At 36.7% G+C, this 20,072-nt stretch overlaps 1 protein-coding gene across 1 annotated transcript in view; it reads right to left on the reverse strand.

The window, feature by feature from the left end:
• LOC103506351 (myotubularin-related protein 6) overlaps window positions 1-18,033 on the reverse strand; it is a 28,702-nt gene extending 10,669 nt beyond the window's left edge. The window contains 4 exon segments of the mRNA XM_026821411.1: window positions 13,774-13,928; window positions 14,208-14,370; window positions 14,827-14,943; window positions 17,725-18,033. Coding sequence (XP_026677212.1) covers window positions 13,774-13,928; window positions 14,208-14,370; window positions 14,827-14,943; window positions 17,725-17,919 — 630 coding nt within the window. The 5' untranslated portion in view covers window positions 17,920-18,033.
• Between the last annotated feature and the right edge of the window lie 2,039 nt (window positions 18,034-20,072).

Genomic DNA, 20,072 nt, shown 5'->3' on the forward strand with positions numbered 1-20,072 from the left:
GTCCAGTCGTTGCGTGTGGACACGCACTGTCCAGACGCAACGACATGTCTGTGCAGGTCACGGTTTTCAGAGCTCACGAGCTCAGTTATCGCTGCAACTGTGCAGTCCTCCCGACGGACTCAAAACTGCGCAGTTTTCCGGTCCACACGCAACGTTTTGTCTGCAATGTCTTGAACTGCGGAGACAAAACGTTGTGCAAAACGGAGCGTCTGGACCGGCCTTAACATAAAGTAGGTAGGCATTACAAGAGTGTTAGATCATCATTATACATATGTAGTCTCCCTGATTTTGCGGCTTTGGAGCTCTTTTTCGGAGGTCTGCAGTTTACTCAAATACTTAAGTGTTACACTCATATAGGTACTAGGTTATTATTAAATTTGGAATATGAGATATCTACCTCATTGACTCCAACACACACTGATCGATCAATCAAAATATTTCACTCGTTGGTTACAGAGAAACAGACAAGAACGATATCAAGAATAAAAACTTCACAAGTTTAGCACAATAAATAACAAAAAGTTGATATTTTATTTTTTAAGAATACAAAAAGAAAATAAATAATGTATGTAAAATTGTAAGAAATTAAAAACAAAAAATATTAACATTTTGAAATGATAAGAAAAATCTACAAAATCCCTTAGAATTAAAAATAAAATTTACACTTTTTTTTTAAATTAATTTAAGAATTTCAGAAACTCGCTTTTACATCTAAGTTAAATGTTTTGAAAATTAAGATCTGGAGAAGGGAAAATAAGATAAAATAGAGTGGCGGACTTTCAAACAAAACAAGTAACAAGATTATTCGTTAGCTTGGTTGGTAACGAGTTTTAAGCGCTAGGCCGCGGGTTCGATTCCCGTTCAAGGCGGATTTTATCCTGAAGAAGGACAAGTTTAGGGGAGTCAAAACAAGTAATAAGATTATTGTGTTATGAAAGAAAACTTTGTCTGCATACGTGCTGTAATAAAACGGCTACTTTGACCTCATTTCTAGCTTCTTCAGACGAAGAATTAAAAAAGCCCAAATGAAAGACTGTATGAAAAACTATAGGCAGTAGGAAAGTAAAATGAAACCAAGTTAAGAATAAATAAACAAGATTATTGTGTTATGAAGATAGAAAACTTTGTCTGCATACGTGCTGTATGCTGTAATAAAACGGCAACTTTGACCTCATTTCTAGCTTCTTCAGATGAAGAATTAAAAAAGCCCAAATGAAAGACTGTATGAAAAACTATAGGCAGTAGGAAAGTAAAATGAAACCAAGTTAAGAATAAATAAATGGACAATGAAAGTCTTTTGTAAAAGTTAAAGAGGACAAAATGAAAAAGGGGAAAGAAAGAAGTTGAAAATTGAAATCGAATAACTTATAGTAAGGTTAGATGTAGAGCTGAATTTTTTGAACTAGAAGGTATAATCTGGCATTTCTTAAAAGTAGTGAATTTGTGATTAATGCTCAGATGAAGTTTCGCACCCATTTTGATTTTCCACCCTCCTCACCCGATCTTAGCTCGTGCGACTTTTTTTATGGAAATATGTTAAAAACAAGGTGTATATTTATTAGACAAATTTCAACTTTTTTCTCTCTCTCAAAAATATTTATATACCTACTGGGGAATTGACAACACTGTTGACTTAAAGAAAACTGTTCAAATTTCAAAATGAAATCAGCGAAAGAGGAAAAAATTATATAAATTTATATTAAACTCTTTCAATGTTGAGTATCGTTTTGGATTTATAATTGCACTGATATGAGTTGTCTAATATAAGCAACGCTCTCAGCCTCGGCACCTCAGATATAATTTGCTCTGATTTCATGTAGATGTATTGGACCATTTTACAATGGAAAACGCTACAGAAAATGATCCTTTCCTCATGGAATTTCTCATTTTATTTAAAAATACATGGATAAAATGATTAGGTGTTCAAATATGCACCCTTACATTCCCAATACAAGGAACCCTTGAAACAAACCTATATTTGAACATTATTTTTACTTTCTATTACTACAGTTATAGCGGAGCTATACTAGTAATAAGAAAGTATTGTTTTCTTTCAATGTATTTGAACAGGGCAAAATAGAACTGTGGTCCCAAGTCTAAAATTGAAAATTCTATTGCACTAAAACAAACAAAGAATATTATGATCATCATATTCAGCAGCTATTCATTTCACGTTTCCAACAAATGTTTTCAATGTTTTTAGTTCTATTTATAGGAACTGATGATTCAAATCACGCAATGTTTTCAGTAATATGTCGTCATGGCTTTGTAAAATTCGAAATACTTAATGCAAACGGTCCCATTTTTTCCTCCTTTTTTGTGGTAGGGTTCCCCTACATTGATTAAAACATGAAATGAAGAGCAGCCGAATATAGAAATCAAAACAAACAAGAATTCAAAGTAAAAAAGAAACTATGTATAAGGATTTTAAAATCGGGTGTCTGCCAAGTAGAAATTTATGTCCTCTAAAAACATTCTCTCGAGTCATTGTCAATTGAAAAAAAAGGCCCGAAGAAAATTTGAGGTAGCATAAATAGCAAGACACCATGTAGTACACCTACACTCGTACTATACACTGACATCATGGTACAACTTAGTACCCATGGTATTTACTAGTGATCTATTCCTGACTACAACTTCACACTTTTCGCAAAAATGTCAACTTCAAAGTGGTTCAAATCACGCAATGTTTTCAGTAATATGTCGTCATGGCTTTGTAGAATTCGAAATACTTAATGGAAATGGTCCCATTTTTTCCTCCTTTTTTGTGGTAAGGTTCCCCTACATTAAAGAAAACATGAAACGAAGAGGAGCCGAATATAAAAATCCAAACAAACAAGAATTCAAAGTAAAAAGGAAACTATGTATAAGGATTTTAAAATCGGGTGTCTGCCAAGTAGAAATTTATGTCCTCTGAAAAACATTCTCTCGAGTCATTGTCAATTGAAAAAAAAGGCCCGAAGAAAATTTGAGGTGGCATAAATAGCGAGACACCATGTAGTACACCTACACTTGGACTATACACTGACATTATGGTACAACTTAGTACCCATGGTATTTACTAGTGATCTATTCCTGACTACAACTTCACACTTTTCGCAAAAATGTCAACTTCAAAGTGACGTCACAGCGACTAAAATAATGCTCATGCAAGGTTTCTCCAAGGCTTTTCTTCTTTAATATGACGTCATAACTTTTGCAAAATGTAAAGTTTTCTCTGGAACAGTCTCTAGCTAGGTGTGCACTGAATATCATATTATAACAAGCTTGAACACTCTCTGGTGTTTGGTCATTGAGGACCCCTCCTTACTTCAAGGTCAAAGGAGTCGGGACTCCTTACTTTAAGGTCAAGGGAGTCAGGACTCCTTATTTCAAGGTCAAGGGAGTCAGACCGCCTTAATTCAAGGTCAAATGAGTCGGGACTCCTTACTTTAAGGTCAAGGGAGTCAGGACTCCTTATTTCAAGGTCAAGGGAGTCAGACCGCCTTAATTCAAGGTCAAGTATTATAACAAGCTTGAACACTCTCTGGTGTTTGGTCATTGAGGACCCCTCCTTACTTCAAGGTCAAAGGAGTCAGGACTCCTTATTTCAAGGTCAAAGGAACCAGGACTCCTTATTTTAAGGTCAAAGGAGTCAGAACTCCTTATTTCAAGGTCAAAGGAGCCAGGACTCCTTACTTCAAGGTCAAAGGAGTCAGGACTCCTTATTTCAAGGTCAAAGGAACCAGGACTCCCTATTTTAAGGTCAAAGGAGTCAGAACTCCTTATTTCAAGGTCAAAGGAACCAGGACTCCTTATTTCAAGGTCAAAGGAGTCAGGACTCCTTATTTCAAGGTCAAAGGAGCCAGGACTCCTTATTTCAAGGTCAAAGAAGTCAGGACTCCTTATTCTAAGGAGCCATTCCCTTAGTATTTGAAAATCACATACTTAATGTCGCTACAACCTGTCTAATCGGAAATGAATAGTGTAGTGGTCAAGGTCAAGACGCTTGCCTGGTAATCAGGAAGGCGTGAGTTCAATCCCCACCGAGGTATGGAATTTTATCATCATCATCAGCGTTGATTGGAAATTTGACCATAGTATTAGTAGTAGCTTTCTGTGTTAGAGGGACTCTTTGGACCTATTCGAGGTGTATTTTCACACTATTTTTACTTTCTATTATACCAACAAATACAGGGTACCTATGCAAGGCAATGAGAAAGTATTGCAATGGGTCCAATTTTTTATAAATATTCAAATCAGCAGAACATAAGCAGTAGCCTACGTGTAATCTGGCCAATATACTAGGTATGTACTACTAAATTATCTGTGTGATGTGATCACCTCTTTTTGGGGCACCCTGTATGAATAAATTCACTTCTTTTCACCTCACAGTATACTATTTATTTACTAAATTACCTACCTTAACAACCTGACCCTTGAGTATTTTATAATCAATTGCCCCTTCTCATCAAATTAAATGGGTCTGAGCTGAGTACATAACATAAGGTAGCATTAGGCCAAACAAGTTTATGATAATGGGTATCTGTAGATATACATAGGTAGAAAATGTAGAGAGAGATAGGTACGCTTTGTTTTTATTAAATTAGTTTTATTAATAATTACTTTTTATTATTTTAAATTACTTTTTAAAGTTCAATTTTTTCGTCGAAAATTTTCAACTAAAATCGTCAAACGTGACTGGCATATTTCTAGAAGCTATAAACCATTTCTTGGTCCCGATTAATTTAATATCGATTAATTGACGGATAAAATTAGATGAACTCTTTTACTCGAGTTTTTCTCGGTGCTCTTTTTTTACCATGACAGTATAGAAGCTGTATTGAATCTTCATTGAGAAGACCCAACTCTGCGTTGATGGAAAATAGGAAATAATGACATTGTCCTTCATGACCTTGATGTTCTTACTACTGCTATTGATGATCATGGATGTGAGAATGTTGGTAATAATGGTATTGAAAATATGTTTGGCCATGGAGAACTGTGTAGAAAAAATCAATCGGCCTTGATTAAAATATTATGAGATGACGATGACGGAAAGAAGAAGTAGAAACAACAAAAAGAGTAAGAGTAAGAAGAAGAAGAAGAAGAAGAAGAAGAAGAAGAAGAAGAAGAAGAAAAAGAAGACTAGTGTAAAAATTGTAGAAAGAAGTATAACAAAGAAAAAAATAAGATCGAATCATCAGAGAATTTGGTCAGAAGTCACAGATATAGAGAGAGAACTTCTCGTTTTCGTTAAAACTTGAATGTGACTGATATGAGATGTGGAAAGATATGGAAAGATGGCTCAATTTTGCATTCTACCTAACCCTTCCCCCCCCCCCCCCAGGTCGACCATGTTTGGATAAGTCCTTCTATGGGGACAGACAGACTGACAGAGTGACAGACAGACCGACACCGGAGCGAATACAATAGTCCGTCCCTTATACCTTTTTATTACTATTGTAATAATAAAGGAAGGACGGACTAAAAAGGTAGTCTTGCTTTATTCTTACCGTTTCTATTATTACTGGATACTAGGAATAATAGAAACGGTAAGAATAATGTTAATACATAGGATGTCTAATATAAACCTAACAAATAATCGGTAGTCTTGCTGTCTTCAATGTACTGTTTTTTTTTCTTGGTTCTTTTTTTAGGAAAAAATCGTTGACATTGAAAAAGTTACAAAGTCTATCTGCCGCGAGTTTGTTTTCTGAGTGTCTTCAAGGTCAAGGGAGCCAGGACTCCTTATTTCAAGGTCAAGGGAGCCAGGACTCCTTAATTCAAAGTCAAAGGAGTCAGGACTCCTTAATTCAAAGTCAAAGGAGTCAGGACTCCTTATTTCAAGGTCAAAGGAGTCAGGACTCCTTATTCTAAGGAGCCATTCCCTTAGTATTTGAAAATCACATACTTAATGTCGCTACAACCTGTCTAATCGGAAATGATCTTCGGTCGCTGGATCTGCTATGAGTTCAGGATCAGTCAGCATTTGCAACCCGTCCAAATCTATAGGATCTAGTCCTGAAATCAAATGACCAAACCAGACATGAAATGAGATTCGGAACCAAATTAAGATTTCAAATGTTGGGCCTGAGACTTATTTGATAATGGGTTAACCCTGATAATGTTCGAAAATAGAAAACCAAAAGAAAAAAGTTCCCAAATGAGATTCGGAACCAAATTGAGATTTCAAATGTTGGGCCTGAGACTTATTCGATAATGGGTTAACCCTGATAATGTTCGAAAATAGAAAACCAAAAGAAAAAAGTTCCAAGGCCGAACCTAATAACTTCAAAATTTTCGAAAATTTGAACTTCAAATTTTAAACCCTACCCTACAAACTTATTGGGATAAACATATTCATTAGCTTATTCTGCGTTGTTTTTACACCTTAGACTGAAAAAAAAAAAAAAAAAAAAAACCAAAAGAAAAAAGTTCCAAGGCCAAACCTAATAACTTCAAAATTTTCGAAAATTTGAACTTCAAATTTTAAACCCTACAAACTTATTGGGATAAACATATTCATTAGCTTATTCCGCGTTGTTTTTACACCTTAGACTGAAAAAAAAAAACGGGTTTCTGTCTTCAATTTTTTTCTTGGTTCTTTTTTTAGGAAAAAATCGTTGACATTGAAAAAGTTACAAAGTCTATCTGCCGCGAGTTTGTTTTCTGAGTGTGAGTGTAGTTTAATTATTTAAGTAAAACGAGCTTGAAGAGTAAATAAACAAAAGACTCTGAATAGTAGTAGGTAACAATAAATTTAATGGGAATAAAGAAAATTGTGCGTTCTAAGTGTAATAGGTAGATAGGATACTACTTTTAAATAACTAGCATGTAAGTTGTGGCATATCATCAAAACATATCGCGTATGTATATTTGTATGTTTTTTTTTTCCTTTAAATCACTACATGAGTTATACAACGAAACCAGACCAATTCACTAAGCAGCCAAAGACACGTGTTTTGCTGTTTCGTCCTTATTTGGACTCATCAGTTGGACATAGCTGGGGATTGAACCTGAGATCCTTGGAATAGGAAACAGAGACCTTTACAAGCAAGGGTCTCGGGTTGAATCCCCAGCTATGTCCAACTGATGAATCCAAATAAGGACGAAACACGTGTCTTGGGCTGCTTAGTGATTTGGTCTGGTTTCGTTGTATAACTCATGTAGTAATTTAAAGGATAAAAAAAAATACATATATACATATTGTTACAATCCTACAGTTCATAAAAAACTTTCAATATCGCGTATGTTTTGTAAACTCGTGACTGTATTGTACGACATGTGAGAATGTTTCACACATAACTTTCTGTGCTGATTGGAACCAGCTAAACGGAAATCAATTAAACACAAGGGCTAATTTTTTTTCTTTGCTCCTGAGCAATCTTTTAGCCAACTCGCTTTGTCCGATTTTGCTGAGCCTTGGAATTTTTTTTTCAGTACACAAAGATTTTTCAAGTAGAAAATAATAGAAGAAGAGCCCAAGCGTTTCGAAAATTGTACAATATTATGAGAAATTACATCCTGCTTTAACAACACATATACGATTAAATTTGTTCAATTAGATAGAATGTTTATCTCAGGACATAAAAAAAGATTTCTTAGAATAAAATTTCATTACTAAACAAACAAAATGTCAAACAGGATTTCAGGAATTTCCAATAATAAAAATCTATAACAGTATACAAGGAAAAGAGAGGAAAAGAAGATGATGTGAAGAAAGGAGGCAAGAGATGGAATGATAGGAAAGGAGAGGAATACGCAGGACAAGATGGAAAAGATGTCATGTTAGCGGAGGATGAAGAAGATACATTAAAGAAGACAGAGTGCAAGATAAACAAATCCATCAAAAGATGGAAATATGACCACTTGAAAATGAGATCATACTAGGTAGTTTAAAAGATAGTCACATCAAAGATATAGCCATAAGGAACAACATTAATGAGAAAAAGCATAGGCGTTGGAGGGAGAATAAGGTAAAGAAAGAGTAGGAAGAAGAAGACATATAGAACATGACGAAGGATAAGAAAGAAGTAGAATGTAGAGGACAAGTAGAAAATGAAGAAGAAGAAGAAAGGCGAGGGAGAGGAACAATAGAGAAAATGGAGAAGAAGAGAGGAGAAATATTGGGAAGAAAAAACAGTACGGAAGGAGCAAGAGGAGGAAGAATAAAACAGTACATATTGGGAAACACACTGTCAACTAATTCATCAGCAAAATCATCATGGAAAGTAATATTGAAATTGTAGTGATACTGATGGATAGTAATATTGAAGTCATGCTAAGAAAAATGTCCATGCAGTTCAAAGGGCGGTTAAGTAGCGATGATGTTGATGATAGGAAAATTAATGAGAAAAAAAGCAAAGGTGATAAAAACAAGCTGAGAGAGGAGGAAAAGAAGAAAAATGTGAAAGGAATGACACGAGGAAAAAAAAAAGAAGTAGCAGAAAACAACAACAACAACAACACCATCAACTGAAAGACGAATTGCAAGATGCAATATCATCAGTAAAAACATTGAAAGTAAAAAGAAAAGAGAAGAAAATGAAAAATGTCGCCGTAGTTCAAAGGACGGTACTATCAAAGACGAAGAGAAGGAGGAGGAGGAAGAGAAGGAGGAGGAGGAGAAGAAGAAGAAGAAGAAGAAGAAGAAGAAGAAGAAGAAGAAGAAGAAGATAAAGGAGGAAGAAGAAAGGAATCTTATCAAAATATTGCACTGGAAGACAAAGACGGACAAGAAGAAGGAGCAGGAAGAGGGGTAGGGAAGTAGATGTTAAAGAAGATGGAAGAGGGGTAGAGAAGGGAGAACTAAGAAGATGGAAGTAGGAGGAGGTGGGAGGAGGAGTTCAAGAATGCAATCCATTAGGATTTAATTGATTGTTCGGGAATGATTGGAGGAAGGAGCAATATAAACAGGGCCCTTCCTAGGGGACTTTGAACGGGTCCCTTTGCCCATGGGCCCTGGTTCCTCAAGGGGGCGGCTTCCCCCAGCTTCCCAGGGGAAAATAAAATAGGAGAACAGAGACCGAGTATTCTTGTTTATGGTCTGGCTAGGGGACTTCAGGGAGGATACCAGCCTGAAATTTCCCTTTGCTAAAGAAATAGCAAAGTTTGAGTATGAAGGGCACCACCGCGTAACATTTTAAATTTGTAGCCAAAACCAAATGTCAGCCCAAAAACAATCACCCTAGGGCTGATTGAGAGGATGACGAAAAACGCCGACCCCGTGTGAACACGGGAAAAAGGCGAAGAAGAAGAAGAAGAAAGAAGAGGAGGAGAAGAAGAAGAAGAAGTTGGAAGAGGAGGCGAAGAAGAAGAAAGGAGGAGGAGGAGAAGGAGAAGAAGAAGGAGGAGAGCGAGTCTTCTCTTTTACATAAATTGGTTGGGAAAAGGCGAAGAAGGAGGAGGATAAGAAGAAGAAGAAGAAGAAGAAGAAGAAGAAGAAGAAGAAGAGCGAGTCTTCTCTTTTACATAAATTAGTTGCGATTGCGAAGATGTTTGGGCCTCATGTTCGAGCCCCGGACACGCTGTAAAAGGCCCTGAATAGAAATATCAATAAGTGCAATATCTAATCATGAAAATGGATTGTCAGATCAAAGTGACAGAAGAGGGAGAAGAGTTTTTGAGTTGTTTCCGAAAAATTGAGATTTTTGTCTCCCCTTCCTTTCTTCCTTTTTCGTCTTCTGATGATCATTTTCATTGATATCAAAGAAGACAGCCTAGTTAGTAAGTTGTAAGCCAGTAAGCAGTAGGTGGCGGGTTCGATTCCTGCCCGGGGCGGATTTTATTTTAAAGAGATGAGGTTCGTTCTCGAAATATGTAGCTGACTTTCTCCTATTATTCCTTCTTTCTTCGCTTTCGGTGGCTTTCTCCTATCCTGTCTTCCTTCTCTCTTCGCTTTCTCCTTTACCTTAGGCCAGACTCCGAAAATTTGAACCCTCCCCCCGTCCATTAGTTTTCGGACTCTCAGGCCCCACCCTCGACAAAATCCTGGGTACGGCCCTGATTATAAGTACATACATCTGGTACCAAAAGCACAGTGTAAGAATAGCTGGTACTTATCTCATTTAATCTGTTGCTAGGGCGCTCTATTTTTGCCTCCTACGTGTGGCTTGTTACCACCCTAGTAGCACTACTATACCTTGCGGTTTACACGCCTTAGAACAGGGATTTCCAACTTCCATGTGTATTCAGGCCACATGCTACATAGGCAGGTACTTCGCGGGCCACATACACAGGGGGGCATTGTCACAAATTAATGTCACACACATAAAACAAAATGAGTCAGTTCCCACATGGCTCAATGGTAACGGCACTGGTCTTGCACGTGGCAGAGCCGGGTTCAATTCCTATCGGAGTCAGAGCTTTTTCGCATGGAAAAAAAATCTACTTTCAAAAAGCTTCGCGGGCCACAAAAATGGTCTGACGGGCCACCATGTGGACCGCGGGCCGCTAGTTGGAAATCGCTGCCTTAGAGTATTATTAAACCACTTTGTTCCTTATTTGACGTGGTTTCTATGAATAGCCACTGTCTTTGGTCTCTGGTGTGATATATTGCTACCTAGTCTGATCTATTTTGCTACCAAGGCACCTAGATGACTACTCTTACCACCTACTGTTTTTCTAACCACTTCATCGCTTGGTGCTACTAGCTCTTTATCCTTCGGATTAATACCACCCAGGAGTAAGTTAAACCGCATAATGATAGTCCCGTGGTTAACATTAACACCTTGGAGCAATTAAACGGATTAAACCACTTTATGGTGCAGACTTGTAGAGGTTTATTCCACAAAGAAAGACCACTGGAATCTTCACCAAGATCTAAATCAAGGGGGGGTTGGTAGGAGCGAACGAGACAAGAGTGGGAATTTTTTTTTTTTTACTTTCTATTACCCTTATTTTTTTTATTTTTTATTTTTTTTTTTTTGCATTCAGCTGTGTACTCGTAGCTGTAGAGTCTACGAGGTAAATCTATGATCTGTGTTGTGGAGGCAGTGTTAGCAGTGTATACGGTTTCAGTCGACATCGATCGACGGCGTCAAGTATGTGTGGGCAATGGGACAGTGGGACACAGGTAGGTAGGAAAAAATCTTTGATTTGGTCTACCTACTTTATATGGGTTTCAGTCGACTGTTGTGCTGTATTTAAGACCTTTATCCTCATGGGCATCGGCTCCGAAAACAAGTTTTCGATAACACACAATTCAAAATTTGTTCTAATCAGACGAGACGTTTGAAATTAAATTTCCAAGGAGTTTTTCACAGCAAGACAGCGAATTTTCCAATTTCCATCAAACCTAAGCCTAAAGAATAGTCCGAGAGAATAATAGTGGAGGCGCCTAAATTTATCTCACTATGTCATCTTGACCAGACGTGTTTTATTTGCCTTCACAGTAGCGTAGGAACTTGGCCTAGTGCACTATTACCGTGCGCTAAGATCTAAATTCGAGGGCATTTCAAATTTCACCTGAATTTGAGGATTTTGAGGCTATGATCTATCATAAAATCACCACCTTGATTCGGGTTAACACAACTGGAGTTTAGATTAAAATCAATATAAACTTTTTTCTGACTTAATTAACCTGCTTATTCTCTGGGGTTGGAATCCCGTAACGATTTCGGTATTTTCGACTCCAGGGTTCAATAAGCTCTTTCTCGAACTTAACCTATGGCACAGTTTATTATATGGGGTTGGAACAATTTCGGCATTTTCGGCTCCAGAGTTCACCAAACTCTTTTTCGGACGTACTCTACGCCACTGCTGATTCTCCGTAAACAAAAGCTCTTTGTTATGACTTGTGTAGATGGTCAATCTCTTCCTGGCAATCTCTCTCTCTGTGAGTAATTTCAGTTTTCCTACTTTTCCCAGTTTACACAGCATTTTGTTTCTGTAGCTTATCGTAGTTTTTCTCTACTGTCAGAAATGGAGCTGAAAATGAGATAACTTTTGTGAAAAAAAAACTTCAGACTGTCTGGCCGCTGGCAGTTTTGTAAACTCAAGCATTTACTGTGTTGATGTAAAAATTAATCGGACTGATTTTTTTTTTTTTTTTTTTTGAGGGCTTAATACGGAAGGTGCATTCCTTCCTCGTCTTTCTTTCCTTCTCTTCTTCCTCTCCTTATCCATCTCGTCTTTCGCCTCTCTTTTTCCTCTTTTCCTTTCTTCTTCTTTTTCCTTCGCCTCCTCCTTCTTCTCCTCCTCTGTCAGCTTCATTTCCATCTACTTCTCCTTCTCCTTTACCCCATCCTTCTCCTCCCCTTTCTTTCTCATTCACATTCAGAGAAAGCTTGACGTGTAGTTCTAAGTTTTCAAAATATGTGCATGAGAAATTCTGTCTCTCTCTCTCTCTCTCTCTTTCTTTCTCTTTCTTTCTCTTTCTTTCTCCTTCTTTCTCTTTCTCTCTCTCTCTCTCTCTCTCTCTCTCTCTCTCCCTCTCTCTCTCTCTCGTCTATTCTCATTTCTTTGTTTTTCTCCAGAGAAAGATGAGTTCCAGTTGCTAAGACAATGAATTCATAAGCTGCATATTCATATCATAAGGCTCACAGTGAAAGAAAAGGTGGTTGGGTGGAAGACCTCCTTCAGGAGAAAAAAAAATCAGTACGAGTATTCAGTATTTACTGAAAATCGATAAATTACCTTTTCCTTTACTTACTTCGCTTTTCTTCCTTTATTGCACCCCCTTTTTTTTCTCGAGAATTTGGGTTGTTTTTATGGGTCAAATGATAAAAAAAATCCCCCAAAAACCAGTTTTTTTGGCTTTATGGTTCTCTGGACGAAATTTGCACCACCACTTTCGTGTTCCTGGTAGAAAGACCTTTAATTTGATATATAGGTCGACAGGTTTGGATAAGTCCTTCTATGGGGACAGAGTGACAGACAGACGACACCGAAGCGAATACAATAGCCCGTCCACTATACCTTTTTATTACTATCGTAATAATAAAGGAAGGACGGGCTAAAAAGAATAGTACTGTACCTGATATTCTGTGGACTTAGATCGGGTCGAATGAAGTCAGGATGAGCATCAGGGGAGTATAACGGGTTAATATAGTCTTCCATACGATTGGCCATGTATCCCCATAACGAATACGTATTCTCACTTAACCTGTTGACAAAACATAAGTATTAATTTAGGTAATTAATATTAAAAGATTAATATCATAGTACTTGGGGTTCAATGAACTAGAAAACTCACACAAAAAAAGGCCCAAATTTCATCAAAATTTGTTTTAGTTATTATATTAAATGGGTCCCTGATTGGTTAATTTCACCCAACTCAAACAAAACTTTCGACTTATTGTCCAACAACAAACGTATAGAATAGGAACTTTCAACATACCTTAAATTGGACAGTAATAGGCAGAAAGGAACCATAAACAAGGGAATTGCCTTAGGCTAGCCACTCACTATCAGGTAGACCTGACAGGCGGACCTTTTCAGCCGTACCCTTATGGATGGTTCTTTTTCACTTAATGCTGTCCAAATTTAAAAAAAAACTTGCATCTCACCTCAAATCAAGCCGATCCTTCTCACAATTTCCAACGAAAGTTCCGAACTGGCATGAGGTGACGTGATCCTGTAGCGTCAACAGGAATATCTCATTGAACTCGAATGCCTGTGGGAACTGCACGCTCAGCTGCCAGGAGCACTCTAAGAACTGCACAAACACGGGGCTCACTTCCCTTGGGTCCCCGGCTAGGTGACCGCACCTGTCTGTGAACTTGTGCCCGAAGGAGAGCCAGTCCTTCTCTATCAGCGATGTCCCACCCCGTAGTATGTCGACAAGCTTACCTCATAGTTTTTATTCAAATTGGTCAGACACCATTCATCGTTGGGCACTTGCATTCGCTTGAACTCTTGTTCTAAACTGAAGAAATCCCATCCATAGGACTTTGGAGATTCCGTGGTGGACGTATAGGTGAAACAGTACAACTCCTCAATGTGAACTGCAACAGAGAAGAGAAACAGGGTTGATACCCCAACATTAACACAGACGAAAGTCCATAATGGTGGGGTATATCCATCACCATCATATAAGTTTATTCTTTCTTTACAATATTCTTAACAATATCTAACTCTTTAGCAGCCTCTGTGGCCGAGTGGGTATCACACTAGACTTGCACACCGGGGGTTCCGGGTACGGTTCCCGGCGGCGTCGAAGTTTTTTTGGCTCTGCAAACTTAAAAAAAAAGAGGAGATCCTATGATACACAGAGGTTTACTTACCGGGACGTGATAGTTTCTGTAGCGTCACGTAGATATCATAACATTCACGTTCCCGTGGTATAACAAACGTGACGGAGAGAAATGTTTTGCATCGAATAATAAGAGGAGACCCTAAGGTGGACAAAGGTCCTCGCTCTATACTTGCTATGTGCATTAGTAAAATCTGAAAGATAAAAAAAAGTAGAATAGGATAATTAGTCCAAGAAAGCTCATTTTCACATAAGTAGGTATAAGTACACAGTACAAGAAATTAGTGTCATACTGTGTGAAATTTATGGAACACATGTCCAAGTTTTTCAGTTTATACAACGCGACGCCATGTCCAAGAGTTTTTTTTGTCCAAATAAATGTCTGAAAAAAGTGCAAAAGTAAAAATTCCTGAAGTTGTACGAAAGAAAAACAAGTGCTTATTTCTAGAAATTCTAGAATAGTGGAAATATGCAACAAAGTTGTTGTTGTTGTTTACAAAAAATGTCTGGAATTTCGACTATCAAGTATTAAGGCATTTTCCTCTATGTAACAAACTTAGTTGTTACCTACTGTTATGGATTTTTTTTTTCAAGTCCGAGGTTGGGCCTGGGCCCCTTCGTCCCCCTCAATACGGGTCTGGTACACATACCCATGTTTCCTTCTTGCAGTCGGTATCCTGGAAGATCAGTGCTGTGGTTGTCAGGTGTAAGGTTCCAACGAAAGGTTTCCTCAGGTCGGCTCTGTTCAACATGCGGACATTTTCCACCTGAGAAACGAGAACAGAAATAAAATCCTACTACTCTTCTTGGATGGGGGATGTTAAACAGGGAGTAGACCAGTTTAGTCTGGCTGGGGGAATTCAAATAGGGAGTATACAAGCCTGAATTCCCGTTGCTAAAGATACAGCAAAGATTGAATGCGAAGGGCATCCACTCTTAAAATTTATAGCCAAAACCAAATGTCAGCCCAAAGCAATTACCCTAGTTAGGGCTGATTGAGAGGCATACTCTTCTTGGATGGGGGATGTTAAACAGGGAGTAGACCAGTTTAGTCTGCCTGGGGGAATTCAAATAGGGATTATACCAGCCTGAATTCCCGTTGCTAAAGATATAGCAAAGATTGAATGCGAAGGGCATTCGCTCTTAAAATTTATAGCCAAAACCAAATGTCAGCCCAAAGCAATTACCCTAGTTAGGGCTGATTGAGAGGCTGACGAAATACGCCGACCCCGTCTGTACACGGGAAAACGCAAAGAAAAAGAAGATTAATATTCTTCCTGGTTTGTTTCTATCGATTGAGCTTCCACTAGTCCATAATGATCCTTGAACGATACAACCTCCGTAGCCGAGTGGGTATCACACTAGGCTTACACGCCGGAGATCCCGAATTCGATTCCAAAAAATTTGGGCTCTGTGCTTGGAGTTCGGGGTGCACTCAGCCTCGTGAGGACAACTGAGTAGCTACTTTAATCGAGTAGCGACCAGTGAAGGCATTACCAGTGTAAAAAGACTACATATTGAAATATGGAAATTCATTACAAAGAAGAAAGAAGACACTTAGCAATACTGTGATATTTACAAAAGTTCGACAAAAGCTAAAGCAGAGCTTTTCCACAAATAATTTGATTGATTTTGATCTTTAAAATATACGTATAGGTACATGAAGGAAATCAGTATGTACAATATGTACAATGAACATGAATGTAAATAATAAATTCATATTGTTTAGTTACCTAATTACCCAATGTATGAAATCAGTAGCACATTAGTTCTTATCATGAGGCGATGATAACAAATTCAACATATGGTATGTAGATAAAACAAGCTGGGTCCGTCCCTCCGGGAATTTTTTAGCCCGTAGTTTATTCGATCGTGATTAAAGAAAATCAGTACCTATGTACCTACCTAATTTGTTTAATATTCAGTTTATTATTATTTTTGATTTGATTTTTCGATTTTACTTTCATGTAATGATTTAAAATCAAGACTAGAGCCCGTTCTCCCTTTATTCCCAATATAAGGTTTAAGTCACCCATCCATTTATTGGCCTTGCTCGGCGTAGCTTAACATAGGTAACGCTAAAACCGGTCTTAAATGATCGACTGAAGTGTTATCCAAAACTTTCTCGCTTTGAGTTCATAGGTCGTCGCGACAAATTTCAAGATCAGACCTCATTTGTGTGAGAAAATGTGAAAAAAATCCCCCAAAAACCAGCAAAAACCAGACAGAATTTGCACGACCACTTTCGTGTTCCTGGTAAAAAGACCTTCAATTTGATATATAGGTCGACAGTCCTTCTATGGGCACAGACCGACAGACTGACAGACCGACAGACAGACAGACCGACAGACAGACAGACAGACGACACCGAGGCGAATACAATAGTCCGTCCCTTATACCTTTTTATTACTTTTGTAATAATAAAGGAAGGACGGACTAAAAACAATAGTAATGAATAGGTAGGTACCTAATCAAATAAGTTCTCTCTATATGTTAACTATTGACTGTTCATTATGTTCACTACAGGATGAGATCCTCCCCCTTTTCCCGAGGCGATCGTGGAATAAGGTGCACTATGGAGCTGCCTATACCTATAGACTATAGAGAGTTAACTGGGTAGGTACTTAGATGATAGAATCGACCATTGACAGTGAAAAAAGTACATGGAATCCACAATCGATTTGTCTAAGCATGACTTCGTTAAAAATTCGTCTTTCCCTTTGAATACTTCTTTGACTTTCAAATACTCTGATTGAATAAATAAGTACTTAGAATGTTTGTGATGGGTTGCCTTAAATCACCATGGTTCGGGATACATCCAAGATCCTTTTGAGTTCTGATAACAATAAAAGACTTTTTTCAAACTCATTTCATGGATTTACTTGGGTAGCGTTAGCTAAAGAACAGATTGTTGCCTTTCCTCCTTATCAGTGGAATATCATAAGATCACAGCATCCTGCTCTTCAGGACTTAGGACTCTAAAGAGTCAAGATTTTGCAACATTGCAAAATATAAAAATAATCAAAAGTTCCTTAGTCATGGTTCGAAGATTAAAAGTAATATCAATAAACGATAATAAAATTAGTTTGATAAAATGTACAGGGAGGTTCATAATTTGTTTGACATGTGAACTAGGTAGTATTCGGATTTTTCAACTGCTGCAAATTATAATCACATTGTATATACGTAGGTAGTGAAAAGTGAAAATACTAAAAAAAAAGTCTGTACCTACCTAGTATGAATGTTTTAAGTTTCAATGATTACTATTATCACTATCACTTGATTACCTTTCACCTTTCAATTTCATTTTAAAATTTCAATCCCTATAGGTAGGTACAAAAAAATTAATCTATTTCCTCATTACCTAACTTAATCAATTTCTTCTTTTTTTCCTCTCTTAATTAACCAAAGTCCTAACAAAAATAGAATAAATCCTTTGTTAACTATTGGTACATAAAACAGTAACTACTTACAAGCCAATCTGTTTATTTTTTCAACTCACCATAGGTAGGTAATATGAAAAATAATAAAAACTCGAAATAGATTACCGATTTGAAAATAGGGTTCTTTTCCTTGTCTGGCTTGGTAATTTTATCATCAACACTGTTCTCCTTTCGATCAAGGAAAGATTTGATTTTATCGTACACAGACGGTGAAGTAGTTAAACTTGATGAAACTCGATAGAAGCATGAAGTGGACGGTGGCATGTGGAACAATGGAGACATCAAATCTTCTGCATCCATAGTGGAACTGTTGTTTATCACAGATAGTTTTCTTGAAGTTATACAGAAACTCTTTCTTTTTAGCTTTCAAAATTTATTAGGTACTTTGGATTTACCTTTGGGTTTGATTTTTTACTGGTAACATAAAAGTAATGAGATTTAGTTTTAATCAACAGTCCATCTAGCATATAAAAAACTTAAATTAAATTACCAAGTACAAAAAGTTAGGATAGCTTAGTAGGTGGTAGGAACTTGGTATAGTTATATAGTAAACATGATAAAAACTAAAACTTTTTTATTATGTTTGATGCTTTTCAAGTAGGTAATTAAGTACCTGGTTTTAATAAGAAATTTACACGCTTTGAAAACTTAAATTAAATTACCAAGTACAAAAAGTTAGGATAGCTTAGTAGGTGGTAGGAACTTGGTATAGTTATATAAGAGTAAACTTGATAAAAACTAAAACTTTTTTATTATGTTTGATGCTTTTCAAGTAGGTAATTAAGTACCTGGTTTTAATAAGAAATTTACACGCTTTTGATTTACAAATTCACTCTACAAAAGAGACTCACACTAAAGGGTGTAATGAAGATAAAACCAACAATAAGTAATTACATCAACAATGGAAAAGTTACCAATCTTAAAATTAATTTATAAATGAAAAACAATATCCAGTTCACGGAGTTTATCAAGAAGGGTTCAAATTTATTGCTCCATAGTATTAGGTACACACTGATAATGATAAACAATGCAATAAACAACTAAAAGGTCAATGATTTTTTTTTCTCTAATGCAAGTACTTATTACTTACATATGTTTATACTTCATACATAATCTACATACTTAATCATAAAACCTGTCATAAAATGTACTTTTGAGTTTCATTTTTTTTTTTTTTTTGTCAGAAAGTGATTTGATCTAGGTGAATTTAAACGTGCTACCTACAATTTCTATGAACAGCAGAATGTAGTAGAAACTGTACACCCTTTTAAGATCTTTTACAATCTACTTACTTATTATGGGTTGAGTGTAAGAGCTTACCTAAGTGAGAACTTACCATTTACCTAATTAAATTTGAATGGTAGAAATACCCATTTCAAATTCAAATAAAAAGGATTTTGATCTCCTTCTAGGCTACTTAGATAATTTAGGGGTATTTCTGTTACACACTTAATTACATTTATAACTAGGTACCTTAGCAACCTATATCTTTAAATTTAATATTTTTTACTCCTAACCCAACCTAGTTTTTATTTTCCTGACCTATTAAATGTATATGATACCTACTGCCCTTTTTTCAATGAAAAATTCAGTAAATAAACAGTGGTTGTAGGGAAAAAAATAGAATAAAATCAACAAAATTTCAATTTTACATTTTCTAAAATTAGGGGAGTAGCTACAAATTTATGATTATTTTATTTTTTTTTTCACTACCAAGGTAATTTATTTGTGCAAAAAAGGTAGATTCTTTTGACCACCACCCTCACACAACCAGACAATGGGAGAAAACGAAAGCCACTAACTTTCAACACAGAAAACAGACACACTTTCAGACTTTTATTTTTTAGCCTTGAATTTTCAATTTAATTGAGAAAATATTGGGACATGCTCAGTTGCAGGCAAATTCTAGGGTCTTCAGGAAGAACAAGAATTGCAAATTTCAAGATGTTTCGCTAACTTTTGTGATAGGAATTTACGAAACTGGTCTACTATCATGATGTTCTGACAGTTCTGCTTATAATCAGTGGAAACCTCATCGGAATAATCACCATGGATTAGCATAAATCCAAATCCTTTTGAGTTGTGATAACAATAATCCTTACCTTCGTAGTCTTTATTTCATCCATACTGGGGAGTCGAAGAAGATGCTCGTTTGAATCGCCAAAGCACCGATCTTGCAGGAAACTTCACCAGTTGATAAAACGTTGCTTGAGTAATTTAAAACTACATTTATTGGAATAATTTAATTAATTTAAAACACATCAGAAACACCAAACCGCACAAGAAAAAGGAAACATTTTTTGTCCAATGTCCAATGTTTTTTCACCAGTGTGAATTTGGGTTCCAGTGTTGCCAGATCTCAACCACTTATCACTAGATTTTTCCTCCAGAAAAATTCCAGAAATTTATCGTGCAATAGGATCTTAAAAAAAAAAAAAAAAAAAAAAAAAGGG

This window comes from Diaphorina citri, unplaced genomic scaffold, assembly GCF_000475195.1.
Source record: "Diaphorina citri unplaced genomic scaffold, Diaci psyllid genome assembly version 1.1 scaffold228, whole genome shotgun sequence".
Classification (NCBI taxonomy): domain Eukaryota; kingdom Metazoa; phylum Arthropoda; class Insecta; order Hemiptera; family Psyllidae; genus Diaphorina; species Diaphorina citri.